The 15,055-nt window shown below is 47.4% G+C and overlaps 5 protein-coding genes across 5 annotated transcripts; 3 read left to right on the plus strand and 2 right to left on the minus strand.

Moving 5' to 3' along the window:
* Positions 1-361: 361 nt before the first annotated feature.
* On the minus strand, positions 362-2,730 carry N7479_009727 (uncharacterized protein; the record flags this gene model as incomplete). Its single annotated transcript, XM_057257420.1, has 5 exons — positions 362-426; positions 548-1,364; positions 1,438-2,100; positions 2,183-2,477; positions 2,531-2,730. The coding sequence occupies 5 exons, from the start codon at positions 2,728-2,730 to the stop codon at positions 362-364; spliced, it is 2,040 nt and encodes a 679-aa protein (XP_057104878.1).
* A 714-nt stretch (positions 2,731-3,444) lies between these two features.
* On the plus strand, positions 3,445-6,480 carry N7479_009728 (uncharacterized protein; the record flags this gene model as incomplete). The annotated part of the gene is made up of 6 exons (XM_057257421.1): positions 3,445-3,472; positions 3,542-4,800; positions 4,871-5,159; positions 5,261-5,743; positions 5,823-6,398; positions 6,443-6,480. 6 exons carry the CDS (start codon positions 3,445-3,447, stop codon positions 6,478-6,480), a joined length of 2,673 nt encoding a protein of 890 aa, XP_057104879.1.
* An 869-nt stretch (positions 6,481-7,349) lies between these two features.
* N7479_009729 (uncharacterized protein) lies at positions 7,350-9,083 on the minus strand (the record flags this gene model as incomplete). The annotated part of the gene is made up of 1 exon (XM_057257422.1): positions 7,350-9,083. One exon carries the CDS (start codon positions 9,081-9,083, stop codon positions 7,350-7,352), a length of 1,734 nt encoding a protein of 577 aa, XP_057104880.1.
* A 1,801-nt stretch (positions 9,084-10,884) lies between these two features.
* N7479_009730 (uncharacterized protein) lies at positions 10,885-11,801 on the plus strand (the record flags this gene model as incomplete). The annotated part of the gene is made up of 3 exons (XM_057257423.1): positions 10,885-11,453; positions 11,509-11,586; positions 11,633-11,801. The coding sequence occupies 3 exons, from the start codon at positions 10,885-10,887 to the stop codon at positions 11,799-11,801; spliced, it is 816 nt and encodes a 271-aa protein (XP_057104881.1).
* A 1,683-nt stretch (positions 11,802-13,484) lies between these two features.
* On the plus strand, positions 13,485-14,549 carry N7479_009731 (uncharacterized protein; the record flags this gene model as incomplete). Its single annotated transcript, XM_057257424.1, has 2 exons — positions 13,485-13,680; positions 13,741-14,549. 2 exons carry the CDS (start codon positions 13,485-13,487, stop codon positions 14,547-14,549), a joined length of 1,005 nt encoding a protein of 334 aa, XP_057104882.1.
* Positions 14,550-15,055: the final 506 nt, after the last annotated feature.

Raw genomic sequence — 15,055 nt, forward strand, 5'->3', positions numbered from 1 at the left:
TTAAGGCCTCTGTCATAGTAATTTAAGTATTCTAATTTCTGTCCGTCTAAGATCAGGCATAATCTAAGCATCAACTCCTAGAATATCGAGCATTTGACCCTGGCCGCTATGCCCCTTCGCACAACAGATAGATCGGGATCTGCATCTGCATTTAGCTGCGTATTCTTTTTGATTATATTTGGGCAATTAGGGGGTGGCCTTATTTGTTCTCTTTTGATTCTTCTGTGTATTTCGATTTGTTTGCTCTTTTTCTGGCCAGCGAGGTCTATAATCATGGACCAACAAGGTGCGAGGTTTATATTCTGACAATCACAGGATTTTGGGAATAGGACAGATGAAACCTTGAAAACCAGGTAACATACTACGCATCGGGTTCAGAATGACCTTTAGCCAGTGAGTCAATCCTAGCTACCTTCTTTTCGGGAACTGCAGGCAATTTGAGTCAAGCAAGATCATAGGATATCCACTTCATTTTTGACTAATATACCTATACACGACAAGCTAAAGTCCCTTGCCCCTCATAAATCCGAAATCGACACTAGCTTACTCGCCTGCTCACCAAGTCCCATCTCCCATTTCATTTGCGTAAATCCTCCTGTCTGGGGGACTGTCTGTGGCACGTCGAGCTTTTCATCATCTTTCATTCTCGATACCTCCAACACGTTGAAACGGACAGACGAAGTGAGTAGTAACTTAAACACACATGCTCCCTGCCTCTTTTGCTGATGTTTCATCAAGTGAATAAACCATCGAAGCAATGACTGTGCTTCGTCAGATGTTCGATCACTGGAGAGAAAGTCGGCGAAGTTATCGATGATGCAAAATACAACCGCCTCCCGTGGTAGCAATCTGAGTACAATCTTAAAGCGCACGCAAAGGGCCTTAAGATCATTAGTTTTCAAAGGACCGAGCTGGACAAGCTCCATCAAATCTATTTTGTCTCCGAACGATGTCAGAAGCTGTCCAAGCAGACTGTCCATAACACTCACTGCGCTGTTGAGTGGATCCGCGCGATCGAAATGCTCACCACAGAAGAAGTGCAGGGCAGCAATGGGGAATTCGTCTAGTGAACCCATCTGACCCACGTTCTTCAGTGTGCGTGCTAGCCTTGAGGCTACAAAGCTGAGTGCGGACCTGCGTTGGGTCTTGACTTGATTTCCGTTGACAATCAGAATCCCGGAGAATGGGCTTCTGAGCCAACCAGCTAATTTAATGGACTTAATCAACCACACGCAGCGGTCTTGATCGGCGATAGGTAACGTAAAAGCCAGTGCATAGTTCTGCATCAGATCGGCCGCCACTTGGTCCGGGTAATATTTCATTCCTTTGAGGATCTTTTCCAGAAGATCGTCTTGCGAATACTGCTTTCCAGCGTTCGTCAGAGGAGCGATCAAGCAGATCGATGCATTGAATGTTTGTTCTGGACTCGGTCAGTACATGAACTTCAAATGACAGGCCGAAGAACTTGCGCTTGGCTACTGCTTGGGCGTATGCCTCGGGACTGGCCTGAAGGAGATCCAGAACAAGACTCATCTTTTCGGCAATATACCGGCTGTGCACGTCTAAATCACTTCGAAGTCCAGAAACACCCCTGCTAATGTTTTCCGTAGTATCCCTCATAGCGCTAGTTTTCTCATGCATTAGCACGACCTGCTTCTGAATGAACTCCTGGGCCCTGTTCTGCTCGGCCTGCCCTTCCAGTATTCGAGATTGAAGCTCTGTGATTTTGCATGAATTCTCGTTACCCTGGCGCACCATAGCATGTAGTTCCCCAGCCATTTCGACTCCACACATTCTGGCTTCTTCATTAAACTCGTTCCTGCGTTTGCGAACCTCTTCTAAGCTCTCGGTCAGGGCTTGCTCAAAGCTAGCTCCTTTCAAAGTTGCCTCCAATGTTTTCGGCAAGACTCTTCGACGAACATATCGCAGACTATGTCCCAGGTTAATCAATACTGCAACGTACAGGCCATCGCTGTGCGCTTGCAGCTTCTCCGATTGCCGGTAAACCCCAAGGACTCTCTGTGTGCCATTGAGCAGCACTGGAATGTCATGAATCCCGTTCAAAAGGCCTTCCCGGATATCCTTTAGTTTCACAGCTGCCTGCCTCGGGTCAGCATTCCTGCATTTTGTCTCAAAAGGGGAGGGGTTCTACACGAAGAATGAACTTGATACCCCCACACACTGTGGATAAATAGTCGGGCTCCGAGGGCACCAGTCCCAACCACTCCTCGATGGCTTTCCCATGCTGTCCCAACTTTCGGAATGCCCTCCGCACTTTGCCCCAAATACCTGCCTTGTGGCTCTCTCCTTTCTCATACTTCTCCACTGCCGCGTCCAACTCTATCCATACCTCCTCCATCGTATGTTTGCCTTCCAGGTTGAGGTTTGTTTTATGTTTGTCATCCGCTTTCGACTCATACTCGCGCATCGCCCGGAGAAACTTTTGTTCTTCATCCCGCACTATTGACCTCCGGCGTCTGCACCGGTCAGAAAGGCAACAGGGCTTTCTCGAGTATTTTTTCGTACATACCGAACTTCCTCGTCTTCCACTACTGTCCGAGCGGGCTCTGGATCAGGGCGGGCAAAGACGGCCAATAAATCTGACCCATGTTCGGCATTGGTCACGTATTTCTCGACGATGTTTTGTCGTGAGTCATGAATCCGCTGGTTTTGATTCAAAATGACCTCAATATCCTCTCTGTGGGACGAGGGGATCATGGCTGTTCTCATTGTGGCACACGATGTTGTGCTAGTTCTCCAATCTTCTGCTACTTCAGTTCGGGTCTTATCGGCTTCTATTGCGGGGTATATATTCAAGGTGAGTCGTTGCAATTATCAACGGTACACCTGCACCCAGGCTAGCCCTCATTGCACACTTTTAGAACATGGTCGTTGCAATACAGACTACTACTGGGTAGGAATGCATGCCCTGTTGCATTAGCGGATGACTGGTCAACTAAAATGGGCCTCTCTATTCTTCCGCAGCGTTTTCCCATGGGAAGTCCTTTTCAGTTCCGCCACCGATATTGGTCGCTTAAGCAAATATCCTATAGGTGGCCGCACCTGCTGTCATCATTTAGATTGCAGTAGTGAACTCTCAGACCACTGATAAGTCGGGATACCCTGTTCGAACACGCCTATCATCTTTATTATGGTGTGTGACGGATCATGTTTCTTGCTCGTGATGCAAATTGCGTTGGTCTGCCCGCTCCATCTTCGCATGGTTCGCAAAACCCTTCGCTTGATCCCCCAAACCTAAATAACTAAATATGAATCCACATTGCAAAATTTATAATTCTAGAGTTATAACGTTCTTCACTAATAGTCAGTTCTTGCCTACTTTATACCATCAGCAAAAAAGTCTCGCCAATCCCAGCCATGCCTCCCTTCATCGAGGAGCCTCAATTCCAGATAGACGCTCCACCGCATCACATCCAAAGCAAAATGGCAGAACATGCCGGGGCTGATGTGGGTGGGTTAGAGAAATCCCCTAACCTATCCTTCTTACTAAATGGAGATTCTAAAAACAATATTTTGTCAGTCGATCTAACCGAAGATCCTGATCAGGATGAACAGATTAGCTTAGCTGGCTCGGCAGAGACTTCGGAAAAAAGCGAGAATGAGCGAACAAAAGACCATCATGTCACTGGCGAGCGACGCCGTCGTATAAGGGGTGATTGGCAAGAGTCCCGTAGGGAGAGGAGTCCTGATGAAAACAGAGCCAAGGAGTTGAGAGCGTACCAAGAGTTTTCCAAGCAGTGCTCACGGGTTGATGGTGTCGTCTATGTGCCAAGCAACGTCTGGGAGCGGTTTTACCTGTACAGCCACGACTGCCATATTTATGTTGGGACTTCGACGCTCCTGACTCCACCTCTTCATGGGGATGAGCAACTGGATGAAGCCATCAACACGGGCCCTGAGCCAAAAGGCCCAACCACCGGCATCCAAAAGCCAGTAGTCGATAGGGTTGGCATTGTGAATGAGCTTCTGATGGGTCCAATTATGAGTATAATAGGTCCCACGGAGGCGCAACATGACCATGTTCCCCCCTTTCGCGCTATTATTCCCTACGAACAACAATTTCGAGCCATGCTAAAAGAACAGGAAGCGCAGTTGGCCGAGCAAGCGGCTCAAAATCCCCAGCACCCTGCGGTGACGCGCACAAAGCCTTGGGTGCCAAAGCAATATGCCTACTACAAGTTAATCGGGACTAATCGTGAGGGGCAAATCCTCTGGCATGACGATCAGGAGGACCTTGGATTGACCTCATTGGACACGATGAGGATCCTGGTTGACGGCCTCCGGGCACTTGTTCATCTTTTGGACCATGAACTCAGCAGTCTGGTGCAGACCTATCGCCAAGCCCAGGCAGGAACATTGAGGGAAATCTCTTTCTCCCATCTCTATTACCTGTTCTGGCCGGGCCAGGAGATTGTGACAAAGCGACCAAACTACCAGGTTTATCGGGTGGTCCAGGTTTCCGGGGGTCGCAAATCTCTGGCTCCGCGCAAGGGCAAATCCTCCTTCCGAAACACTGTCTCCCCTCTAGCGATCGATTGCTTCTCCCTGGACTTCGATGGACACCAGGTGAGACCAGTACCTACAACCCTCTTTATTCGACCTTATGATGGCGAGGCCGCGATCACTTCCTTGGAAGCATATCCCCTGCAGTATGATGACGCATATCAGCGTGATGCTGTTATTGCCCGAGGACGCAGATTTGTCGAGCTGGTGCAGGTCACACACCGGCGCTACCATGGACTTAGCTTGACTGAGGGCAGATTTGACAGCTATGAAGAGGTTTGTCTCAAATTTCCTAATACCACTACTCTCAAATGAGGGACATGCCATGATTTATTTTCTTTACTAGATTGATAGTGACGTGATAATTGACTTCGAACTTGCGCTCCGAAATAAGGACGTCACGCCTCAGCAATACAATGGGGGTATCATTGTTTCTCCAACCGAGGAAGACGAAGAAGAAACTCACTCGTCGGCTTGGAATTTTGACTTCGCGGAGCTGCAAATCAGGCGCTGGTCCGAGTTTGTGAAAACCACTCCTTTACTCGAAGACCGGTCGCTAGATCAGCTCGGTCTGGATCACCTCCTTCTCCTTCCATATCGGGTTTATGGATATGTGTTACTAAGTAGGAAGTGGTGTGAGTACCCCTTGCCCATTTTCTGTTTTCGTACCGCAGAAAAGCAAAATTGGGGGGATGTTTCCTGATCGACTAACTAAATCCTGGTATTCCTCTTCTAGATCCGCTAGATATTGATAGAATCACCGAGTTAAGGCGTCTGAACTCGGGCGGGAGAGATGCCTTCGATGATCTAGTTCTACCTCCGCGACACCGGAAGATTGTCCGCGCCCTGGTCAAGACCCATGCCTGGAAAACACCCGAGGCCAACAACACCAGCAGCTCCCAACTCCCGGGGATGCTAGTCAAGCGAGAGTTTGATGTCGTCAAGGGGAAAGGCAAGGGCCTGATTATCCTGTTACATGGGGTACCGGGGGTGGGAAAGACGTCCACGGCGGAATGCGTGGCCGCTCACACGGGTCGGCCCTTGTTCCCCATCACTTGTGGAGACCTGGGGGGGCAAAACGCCCAGGAAGTGGAAGAGAACCTTGAGCGATTCTTCCATCTTGCCCGCAAATGGGGGTGCGTGTTGTTACTGGATGAGGCGGATGTTTTCCTAGGGGAACGGGTTGCTGGGAATTTCCTCCAGAACAGCCTGGTGTCTGGTAAGTTTGTTGTATTCACCAAGTTAAACGCGTATTTCCTTTTTTTCTAGAAGCACTTTCACTGACGGGCCGATGAAAGTTTTCCTTCGCGTCCTCGAATACTATTCAGGCATTCTAATACTCACAACCAATCGCGTGGGTCAGTTTGATGAGGCGGCCATCTCGCGCATTCACTGCGCCCTGTACTACGAGAACTTTGACAAGAAACAAACGCTGAAGGTATGGGAGAAAAATATCGACCGACTCGAGCGGCAGAATAACGAAAACAATAACAACCTGAATCCAACCCTTCCCCAAGACGGAACTCCTCAAAAGGTTTCTGATGTGGCGGTCGGATTTAACCGCAAAACCCTCCTTCAATTCGCTAGGCATCAATGGAACCAGGGCATCCGCTGGAACGGGCGGCAAATCAAGAATGCCTTCCAGACCGCGGTCGCCTTGGCAGAGTGGGAAAGTCTTGAAAAGAACGCGGACCACCCGCCCCCTCCCCAGCTGAGGAGGAAGCATTTCGAAGAAGTCACCAAGGCCAGCATGCATTTTGAGTCGTATCTGACTGCGGTTCGGGAATCCAATGCTGAACGTGCCAAGGCACAGATGCTGCGTCGCGATGAATGGACTCAAAATATCCCGCAGGAATATCTGCCAAATTGGCTGGGTTCAAGTGGTGATGTGGGAGCGAAGAATAATAACAATAAAAAGAAGAAGCAGAAGAAGGAAGAGTTGTGGAGTTCGAGTGAGGAGTCAGAGTGGGAGTCTAAGGATGAGGAAGAGAGTAGCGCGAGTGAGAGTCAGAGTGATGAAAGTGAGTCCGAGGTAGAGATGATAAAGAAGCAGGGGACGAAGCAGAAGAAGAAGTCACCTAGAACTAGCCAAGAGAATAGAAAAGAGAAAAAGAAGGAGAATGAAAAGAAAATGGACAAAGTGAAGGAAAAGGCAAAAGGAAAGCGGGGTGGCAGCTCAAAAAGTAAGAAGCATTTGTCGGATACTGAGTCGACGAATACTCAATCAACGGAGAGTGGGAGCGAGGGATGATCAGGAATTAGTATTTCTTTATATCCGGGGATTTCCTTTTTCTCAATGGGTGTGGATGGAGTGTCATTGACATAATGTGGATGATTCATTCCCCGTTTATTATATGTTTTTTGAACCTATAATTTTAGTGAATGGCAAATGGCAGGTGAACCCGTGTAAGATGGGTGACGCTCTCGGAAAAAACCGCATAGTGATGAAATTATGTAGTCTATACAGTCCCACAATTCACCCGATTAGCGACTTGGTCAATGAAACTGGAGTAGTGTTTGAATTATAGGGTAGTCGGGGAGTCTCGTCGCGGCGGACGACATTTGGCCTGGCAAAAGCTGTTGACATAGTCAAGCTCGTGACTAGAAGATATGGGTTAGACGAAAGTATTATGGTTGATGCTCTGAGTCCCTGGCCACCAGGTCCGTGGGTTAACCCTGATTAACGACCTCGGGATTTCTGAACCTTACGCAGTGACCCTTTCCAAGCTTTTATTAAAATGACATTATTCGGACCGTTCCGAATGTACCTGGGTATATTACAGGAGTGGATGAAATACCGAGCGTTCGACTTCTAGCCTAGCATTTTAAATTACATTGCCCTCCTGCATAATTTTGGATACAGACAGCATGTTTTGCCGAACCGCCAATGGCATATTCACCTGATTTATTAGGAGAGCCTCACTAGCTGTTTGGCCACCAATGCGGATGGAAGAATCAGATCCTCGACTTGCTAAGTACTCAAGATACGTGGCCTGTATATCGAGCTTCTCCCTCCAATGATAAGAGTGAAATCTTCCTTTCAATTCCAGGAGCTCTTTATTAAATGCTTCGCATACCGCATGCAAAGCCGTTGGTCCGTGCTTGACCCCCATGCGGGCATTGATGTTGGCCCCCGATGCCAAAAGCCTCTCAATTGTGGCACGGCCAATTTTCTGTAGGGGCTTATTCCATATGCATAAGCCCTTTTGTAGGATGTACTGGGCCAATAGGGTGGTAGGGTCCACCTTTAAATCATCCAGGACATAGGTCAAGAGACCTTGCCATGCCGCTGAAACTTCGACTGGTGGATCCCCAAACACCGAAATTTTAGAGTCGTAGGAAGCGAGTGACTCAGCTAGCGTGCCAATACTGACTGCGTGTCGGAGCAGATACTTCACAGCCAGGAGAAGGCCTGGAATTGTGGTCAATTTGATCAGTCCCCACTTCTCGAGGATGAAGTCCAGGCACATTTGGGAAGGGCTCCAATGGCACCGCACCCAAGGTGCACGGTGTATTCGCTCAAGGTCTCCACGACCTGGAATGGGAATGGGTTTTTGAAGGTGTGCCCCTCGGCTAGCCAGAAATACGAGTCCATCGACTGGGGGTAAGGCATGTGTCGGTTCGTCCCAGTTGTTAATGGAATCAATATAGACAAGCGCAGGACTCATGTATCGGTATTTTTTGCAATCATGGTAGGTATTTTCGCATATCACCGGTGTTGGATGGTTGATGTCTGCGCCATGGTGTAAGCACCGCTCGATCACGGCTGTCCCCTGGCTTGACATGCATGCTGCAGCGGCCATGATGGGAATATGCCAAGGCCGACGGACAGGACGAGCAACATTGGGTCCATGAATGATTCCTCCTTTCTCGATGAGGAGATCTAGAACTTCAGTTTGCGCCTTCCGAATTGCCACAGTCAGGGGAGTCACTAGTCGGTTGCTATAGGAGAATAGCTCATTGGGGTCGCCACCGCGGTCCAGTAAAAGGCGCACCGGACCCAGCGGAGAGGCCGATGCCGATTGGGCGATTACCCCTAGCAAAGGTATGGTAGATGGGGGATGGTGTCGATAGTGTCCCATACGAAGCTGATGGTCGAGGCCGGCATCCAGGTAGAGTCGCAACAGAGCCCAATCATTTCCGGGGCTGCAAATGCGGCTGACAAAATGACGGATGGCGCCCTTGTCCACATCAAGATTATCGAGCCGTGCGCCAATATCAAGCAGGTACCGAAAAGCTTCAACTTGCTTTTTAGTGGCTGCTAGATGTAACGTGGAAGTTTTGATGTAACACCCCGAAGAACTGGTGCTCACGTAAACCACACTAGGGGAGGCACCTAGGGAGACTAAGCGACTAATGGCTTGGTAATTCCCATGCGAGCACGCCCAGCCCATTGCGAGGTCCATGACATGTTCTCTGCTGTAGAAGATTGGGTCAAGCTGGTGGCATAGCTGTCTGTTTGTGGCTAATAGAGATGCCAAATCACGATCTCTCAAGTGCGATACGATCGCATCTAGAAGCTCGGCAGGAAGTGCCTCTAGCCGTCCTAGTTTATCCATGATCTTTTGAATGATTAACGGAAATAGATGGGCAGTAAAAGAAAGGTGGCCAGATAAGATCAACAAATTGGCTTGATCATGTGGTAAACTAGTCAGATATAGCCCTAACCTCATCGGACTAGCTCCTACTTCTATAAGCTGGGAATTTACTCCGTAAATTTTCTCAATAAAAGATAAAACTGAGAGTAATCATTTCGATAATTATTAACAAGAATTGGATCTCCCCATACGAACTCGCTCTTGTTACGCATCTTGCTTTGAACTAAGCTCGCCGCTTTCTTCTTGTCGGCGGTATATTTTGCTTTGAGGGTTGATTTCATACCTTCCAGTCCTTTCTTTCGAAATTGCTTTCCCGAAATGCGTAGAACATCTCAGACGATTCTATCGCATGTTTGTCTCAAGTCTTCAACAAGTCCTTTAGCTCATCACTCAGCTTGCCATCACCCGTGAACTTAAAGGTTTTATCAAACTCCTTCTTGGCCTTCCAGTAGCGCTCGACGAACTCCTCGCCCACTTTGTCATAATAATTTACTGCTGTATCCCCCGCAATGAGATTCGCAACGTTCAGATCTCCGCAGTAATTTCATTTTGGGACCTCTTCGGTTTTGCCATTGTCAAGACGTATTCGCAGAAGCCCACTGCGGGTTAATGGGCCCCCAATTGGGCCCCAAACAGTATGAAGATACCGAGAATTTAGATACCAAGTAAAGTTGAACCCCCCTCTTAGGGGTTTTAAAATTATACTTCGTTTTACCCCCGTTTTTAAGCCTTATCCTAGAGGTAATATTCTGTTATTTTGAATGATTTAGATTTAATTACTAGTTATCCATCTATTTATATCACGTCTAAAAATATCAAAAAACGCGTTTATTTAGAAAACCTCAAGTTACATAAAATTTACTAGAAATATAGTCAACATCTGCTGCATCGCTTTCAAGACCCCGACAAAAGCCGAGCTAATAACCCCGCTACTTGACGAGCATGCTTTCCCTCTTGCTATTCCCGAATTAGTGCCACACGTAATCCAACAGAACGGCCAACCTTAGAAAAATGTAAAGGATGTGGTTAGCATCATGGAGAGATGATCCGCCCCTTCCACTTTATCCATAACTACCGTATGATTGGCCTTCCCATGTCTTTTTGATTGCCCTTTTACATGATATGTCCTTTTAAATGTCTTTTTTGAAGATATTTTTCTCCCCTTTCTTAGGTTCATAGGTATATACGAGGAAAATGTGGAAAAATACACTTAATGTGTGAAATGAACCTTTCTATAAATCACCTCTGTTTATAGCAATATCTAGAATCCTGGGATTCAAGGTGAAACCATCTTAAAAAGTAGTGATGCATAAATTTGCTTGTGAAAAACTTCATTTGACGTTGGCAGTACTTTGCTCATTAAGACCTCGGGAATAATAATGCAATTATTCATATTTTTCTCAAATTCGAGAATTCAGGCACTAATTTCTAGCTTTGGACCTGAGCGCTATACATCATCGAGTAGTCTGACCAAATTCTCAATCCGAGACACTGAAACATTTTGAAGGAAACTCTGCACGACACATAAAAAGGTCCTTTGTACGGTTCACACCACTGCCTTCGTATATCGTACAAATGCCAAAAAATAATCTAGAAGTATGAGGGTACGTCTCTTAATAGGGTTGTGCTCTGGTATCCATGGGTGTTTGCATGGCACCAAACTCTAAATTGACCGACATTGAACTTTGTCGTCATTTCTATCCTCACGTTGATCCAACCTTCTTAGGCTTTCTCATCTCTTCCTCTCCCTTTCACCCTCACTATGCCCGAAATGGAAGCTCATCCAGTTCTTCCCAAGATGATTGGTGAAACGATCACTATACCCTCCCCGAACCTTCCGGACTCTGATCTTTATCCTCGTCGCAACTGGGTCGTTATCGAAAAGCTGAGTGAGTATCCACGCCCAGTTACCCCCAAAGACTTTGACGATGGAATGGGCCCCGCGTACACCGCTGGGAAATATCTTTGTCGTCTTGCAGATCCCAGAGGCCATAACAAGCTTTCCTTTATGCGTATCTACAAACAAATTCCTTTGGCTGGCACTGAACTTGACAACTCGAGCATTCGCAAGGCACAGGCCTCCAAGCCACGAGACCATGTGGAGCTCCATGCCTTGAAGCATTTTACAAAGGAAAGGTGCACTGCTACCCCTAAACTCCCTGGATATCAAATCGACAAGCAAGACGAGAACGACCTTGTCCCCGGCGGATATATCATCCACCTTGTATGGGAGAATGCTCGAGGATATTATCCTCTTGACATTGAGGAGTTCTGGAGCTTTCCCTACAGCCAACGAGAAAGGATCCGTAAGAAGTTCAAAATGGCCTACACGTTTGTTACTAAATAGTCTGATTATGGCCACGTACTTATAGCTGACTAGAATTAGGGAAGTTTTGAGGCTAGGGTATGAGCTGAGCCGGACGACCGCATCGAAGATCATACTTAACAAGACCACGGATGATGTGTATGTTTTATTCTATCTCTTACGACCTCAAGCTAATAACGCACAGCAAAGTCTCCGGTTTCAGGCGGGCTGACCGCATCCCCCCAGACACGCAATGGGACGACTACAACTTTGTGAGGTTTTTGCTGGTTCTTAACTCCCCGGCCCGGTACAAGTACCTTTCCATCAAGGCGAAGGATCTCAAAAGTGAACAAAACAGTCGCTGGAAGTGGTGAGGAGGAGGATTGATGCCCAGAAGGAACCAGAGAGCAATTCCTGGCGCTTGGTCTCATGCGTTTGGCCAACTAGCTTAAAAGAATTACTACCAAGATCTATCAACAACATATCTCCCTAGTTCCTCTATATATTAGGAAAGCCTAACCTCACTAGGATCCCTAATCAAAATTCCCTCGGTGAAAGTAAAAACACAATTTGCACACCGAGTTCAGACTTTGAGGCACCTATATGGATTTTGGACACATCACGCTGTAGTATATCTACACTCGCTAGCTGCCATAGCATATACATGCCTTGGAACTGCGTAGGCCCACCACATACCTAAATTGTATGGGCCTCTAGAATCTATACCATGCCCTACAGCTACATGTCTTATGAGAGATGCTGGATCTCGCAGTTTATCAGTGGGTAATTGTCGCATGAAATGCACATAGTTTATTATATCAGGTATCTTAGCAAGATAATGCAGCCTGAACATCATGCGTGAATACATTCGTCATTGTCGAACTGTTCAATATAGAAAATTAAAGCAAAGCTGCGAGCAGAGAGTAATAAGCTGTTGGAGGACGGGTTACAACTAAAAAGGGGAGAAAGCAGAGGAAGAGTTATGATCTCTTCAATCTAGCAAACCAGGGTATATATACCCTGGTAAAATCATCCAAACAAGGCTCAGTCCACATGGGATGCTCCAACATATCCCTGTTTGGGAGAATGTAGGATATTCAGGTGTAGAACGGTGGTGTTCAGGGCATTCAGGTGAGGGGCTGAAGAGTGGGGCGGCAAGAGGGAGTTTCCAACCGAATAAATAAACGGTTGAACAAAAACATACAACAGTGAGGATTCCCTGGTGGTCACCCACCCAACTACTAACTCACCGGCGTGTGGTTTAAACGCAGCCCATAGTCGGGTGGGTGCTACCTAGGTGAGAAATAGGTAAGCGCCGCTTTTATATCGCGCGACAGGGGGTGAGCAGACTGAGTTGGTTATAGATAGGAAGGTGGGCCGGTGAGAAATATCGTAGATCGCGCGATTCGCGCGACTATAATATCATCGCAGCCTAGGTAGTTCTTGTAAAAGATTATGATTGGACAATCATATATTTAATATAGTAGGCCCATAATGGGCCCCCATTATTTGTCAAACAATACTCCGTACAAACATACATACTACCAATCGCAACTGCATAATTAATACATTTTTCCTGGTTTTTTTGGGTATTGAGATTACTATCCAAGCTGTAGTGTAGTATAAAGCTACGTATACTCCGTACGTAAATCATTATATTTTCTTTATGTATCTTCTAAATAACAGTTTCAGACTCAGCGATATCAACAAAATCATAATCTATTTTCATAATACTCTACGTTTTCTACAAGAACGTACTTCTTTTAATTAGGGGCTTATATATTTAACAGAAGTACATTTTATTTTCTGAAGGTAAAAGCGATAATTCTATCTGTCCCTTGAGTATACAGGTTGGAACATACGTAAAATACAGTCATTAATCGGCTACTTTATGTGTGCCAAGATAATATTTATGCAGTAAAATGGGCTTTGATGGGGGCCTTATGGGCCGTGGGTTGGGCCCCTCGAAGCCCGGCCCATTTATGGGCTTTACAGAGGCCTACACCGTACTGTCAAAGGGTGAGAACGAAGGGGCAAACTACCAGGGCAAATCCCTTATGTCCCGTCTCTCAGATCTCTATCCTCTTACCTTGCTGGAGATTAACTATCGATGCCATCCTCAAATCTTGGATTGGCCTGTATCAGCTATTTACAAGGACAAGATCACCGCCAGCGAGCAGAATGTTATGGCTGATCGTGTGGGTAACGCCTGGGATACATTCGTGTCCTCTCTTTACCATTTCAAGCGTGCAGGTCTTATTGGGAAGCGCCGACTGGCAATTGACGCCAATGGAAAGGCGGAATAGCCTTCAGGGAGTACGTCCTGGTGCAACGACGAACATATCAGTGTCGTAATCACCTTCCTGCGCGCACTGCATACCGATAGATCCAGCAATGATCGGATCGGCCCCAGTGATGTTGTATTGATCTGTCCCTATAAGGAACAGGTCAAGCGCGTCAATCAGCGCTTTGCCCAGGAAGGCGTCAAATACGACCGGTGTTTGACTATCGACGGATCCCAGGGTCAGGAGGCCAATGTAATCATATTCATCTTCACTAAGCCTCGTACCAGTGACGAGAGCGAGGTTGGCTTTCTTGCCAGCTACCATCGATTGAACGTGGCGCTTACCCGCACGAAGAAGTTGCTTATTCTCGTTGCGAATCTCGGGATTTGGAACAAGCGATGGGCAGGGGCTGCCAAAAACGGCTCCACTCGCTACCTGGGTAGCTTCCTCACAGATGCTTTTGCCAAGAATGACATTTTGAAATGGGAGGGGACCAAGACCGTCACTGAGCGCGTCGATGGAACCCAAAAGCCGAAGGCCATCGTCTCCATGCCAGCTTCTTCCATGCGCAAAGCTCCCTCGGCCCCCAAATCTGCTGCTCCACCGCGCAAAGCATCCCCCGTTACCCGCCCACCGGCCTCGCCACGCAACGTGGAACAAAGCGGGGCCGTTGGTGTTGCCCCAGATTCCAAGGTAATCGGTGGAGAGGCCGTTAAGATAACCTCGTCCCTGGAGCAGTTGAAGTTGGATCGGGAGGCCTTGGAGGCTGAACAGATTGCCATGAATGAGAGGTGGACGATGCTGGACGCCATGCTGGCCAAATGGAATGCTGAGTAGGACGACTTGAGGGCTAGATGGGCAAGGGTAGATGCGGCTATCGCTAATCTTGAGTTGGGGAACGACTTTGACTAGAATAGACCAAGCTAACTTCAGTCTTAATGTTATGAATGTTGTCAGAGCGTTATTTGCGTTTTCTTCTTGTGTAAACGAGGTGTGGTGAGTGACCCGTGGTTACCCCGGGGCCCTGGATTACCATTACTGTGCCTGCCATCTGCAAAGTTTTACTTTCCCCTCTCAACTCCGCTACCTGACTTTCCATCTCGCACCTTTGAGTTGTACTTTGGTCCCTCACGCGTCGCCGAAATATTCAGGTTGTGAACAACGAGTCTAGTCTCTCTCCTCAGTTTCTGTGTCCTTTCTGAGGCTCCATATCCCAACCCACCGCCTCTCGTCAATTTCCTTGTCTCCTTTGGAGCTTGAACTCTCTTGAAACCACTCGCCTGTCGTCGGTTTCCTTGTCTCCTCTGGAACTTGGACTCTTATCAAACCACTCGCCTCTTGTC

The sequence above is a fragment of the Penicillium vulpinum genome (genome assembly GCF_028829585.1).
Source record: "Penicillium vulpinum strain IBT 29486 chromosome Unknown utg000004l_segment0_segment0, whole genome shotgun sequence".
In the NCBI taxonomy this organism is placed as follows: domain Eukaryota; kingdom Fungi; phylum Ascomycota; class Eurotiomycetes; order Eurotiales; family Aspergillaceae; genus Penicillium; species Penicillium vulpinum.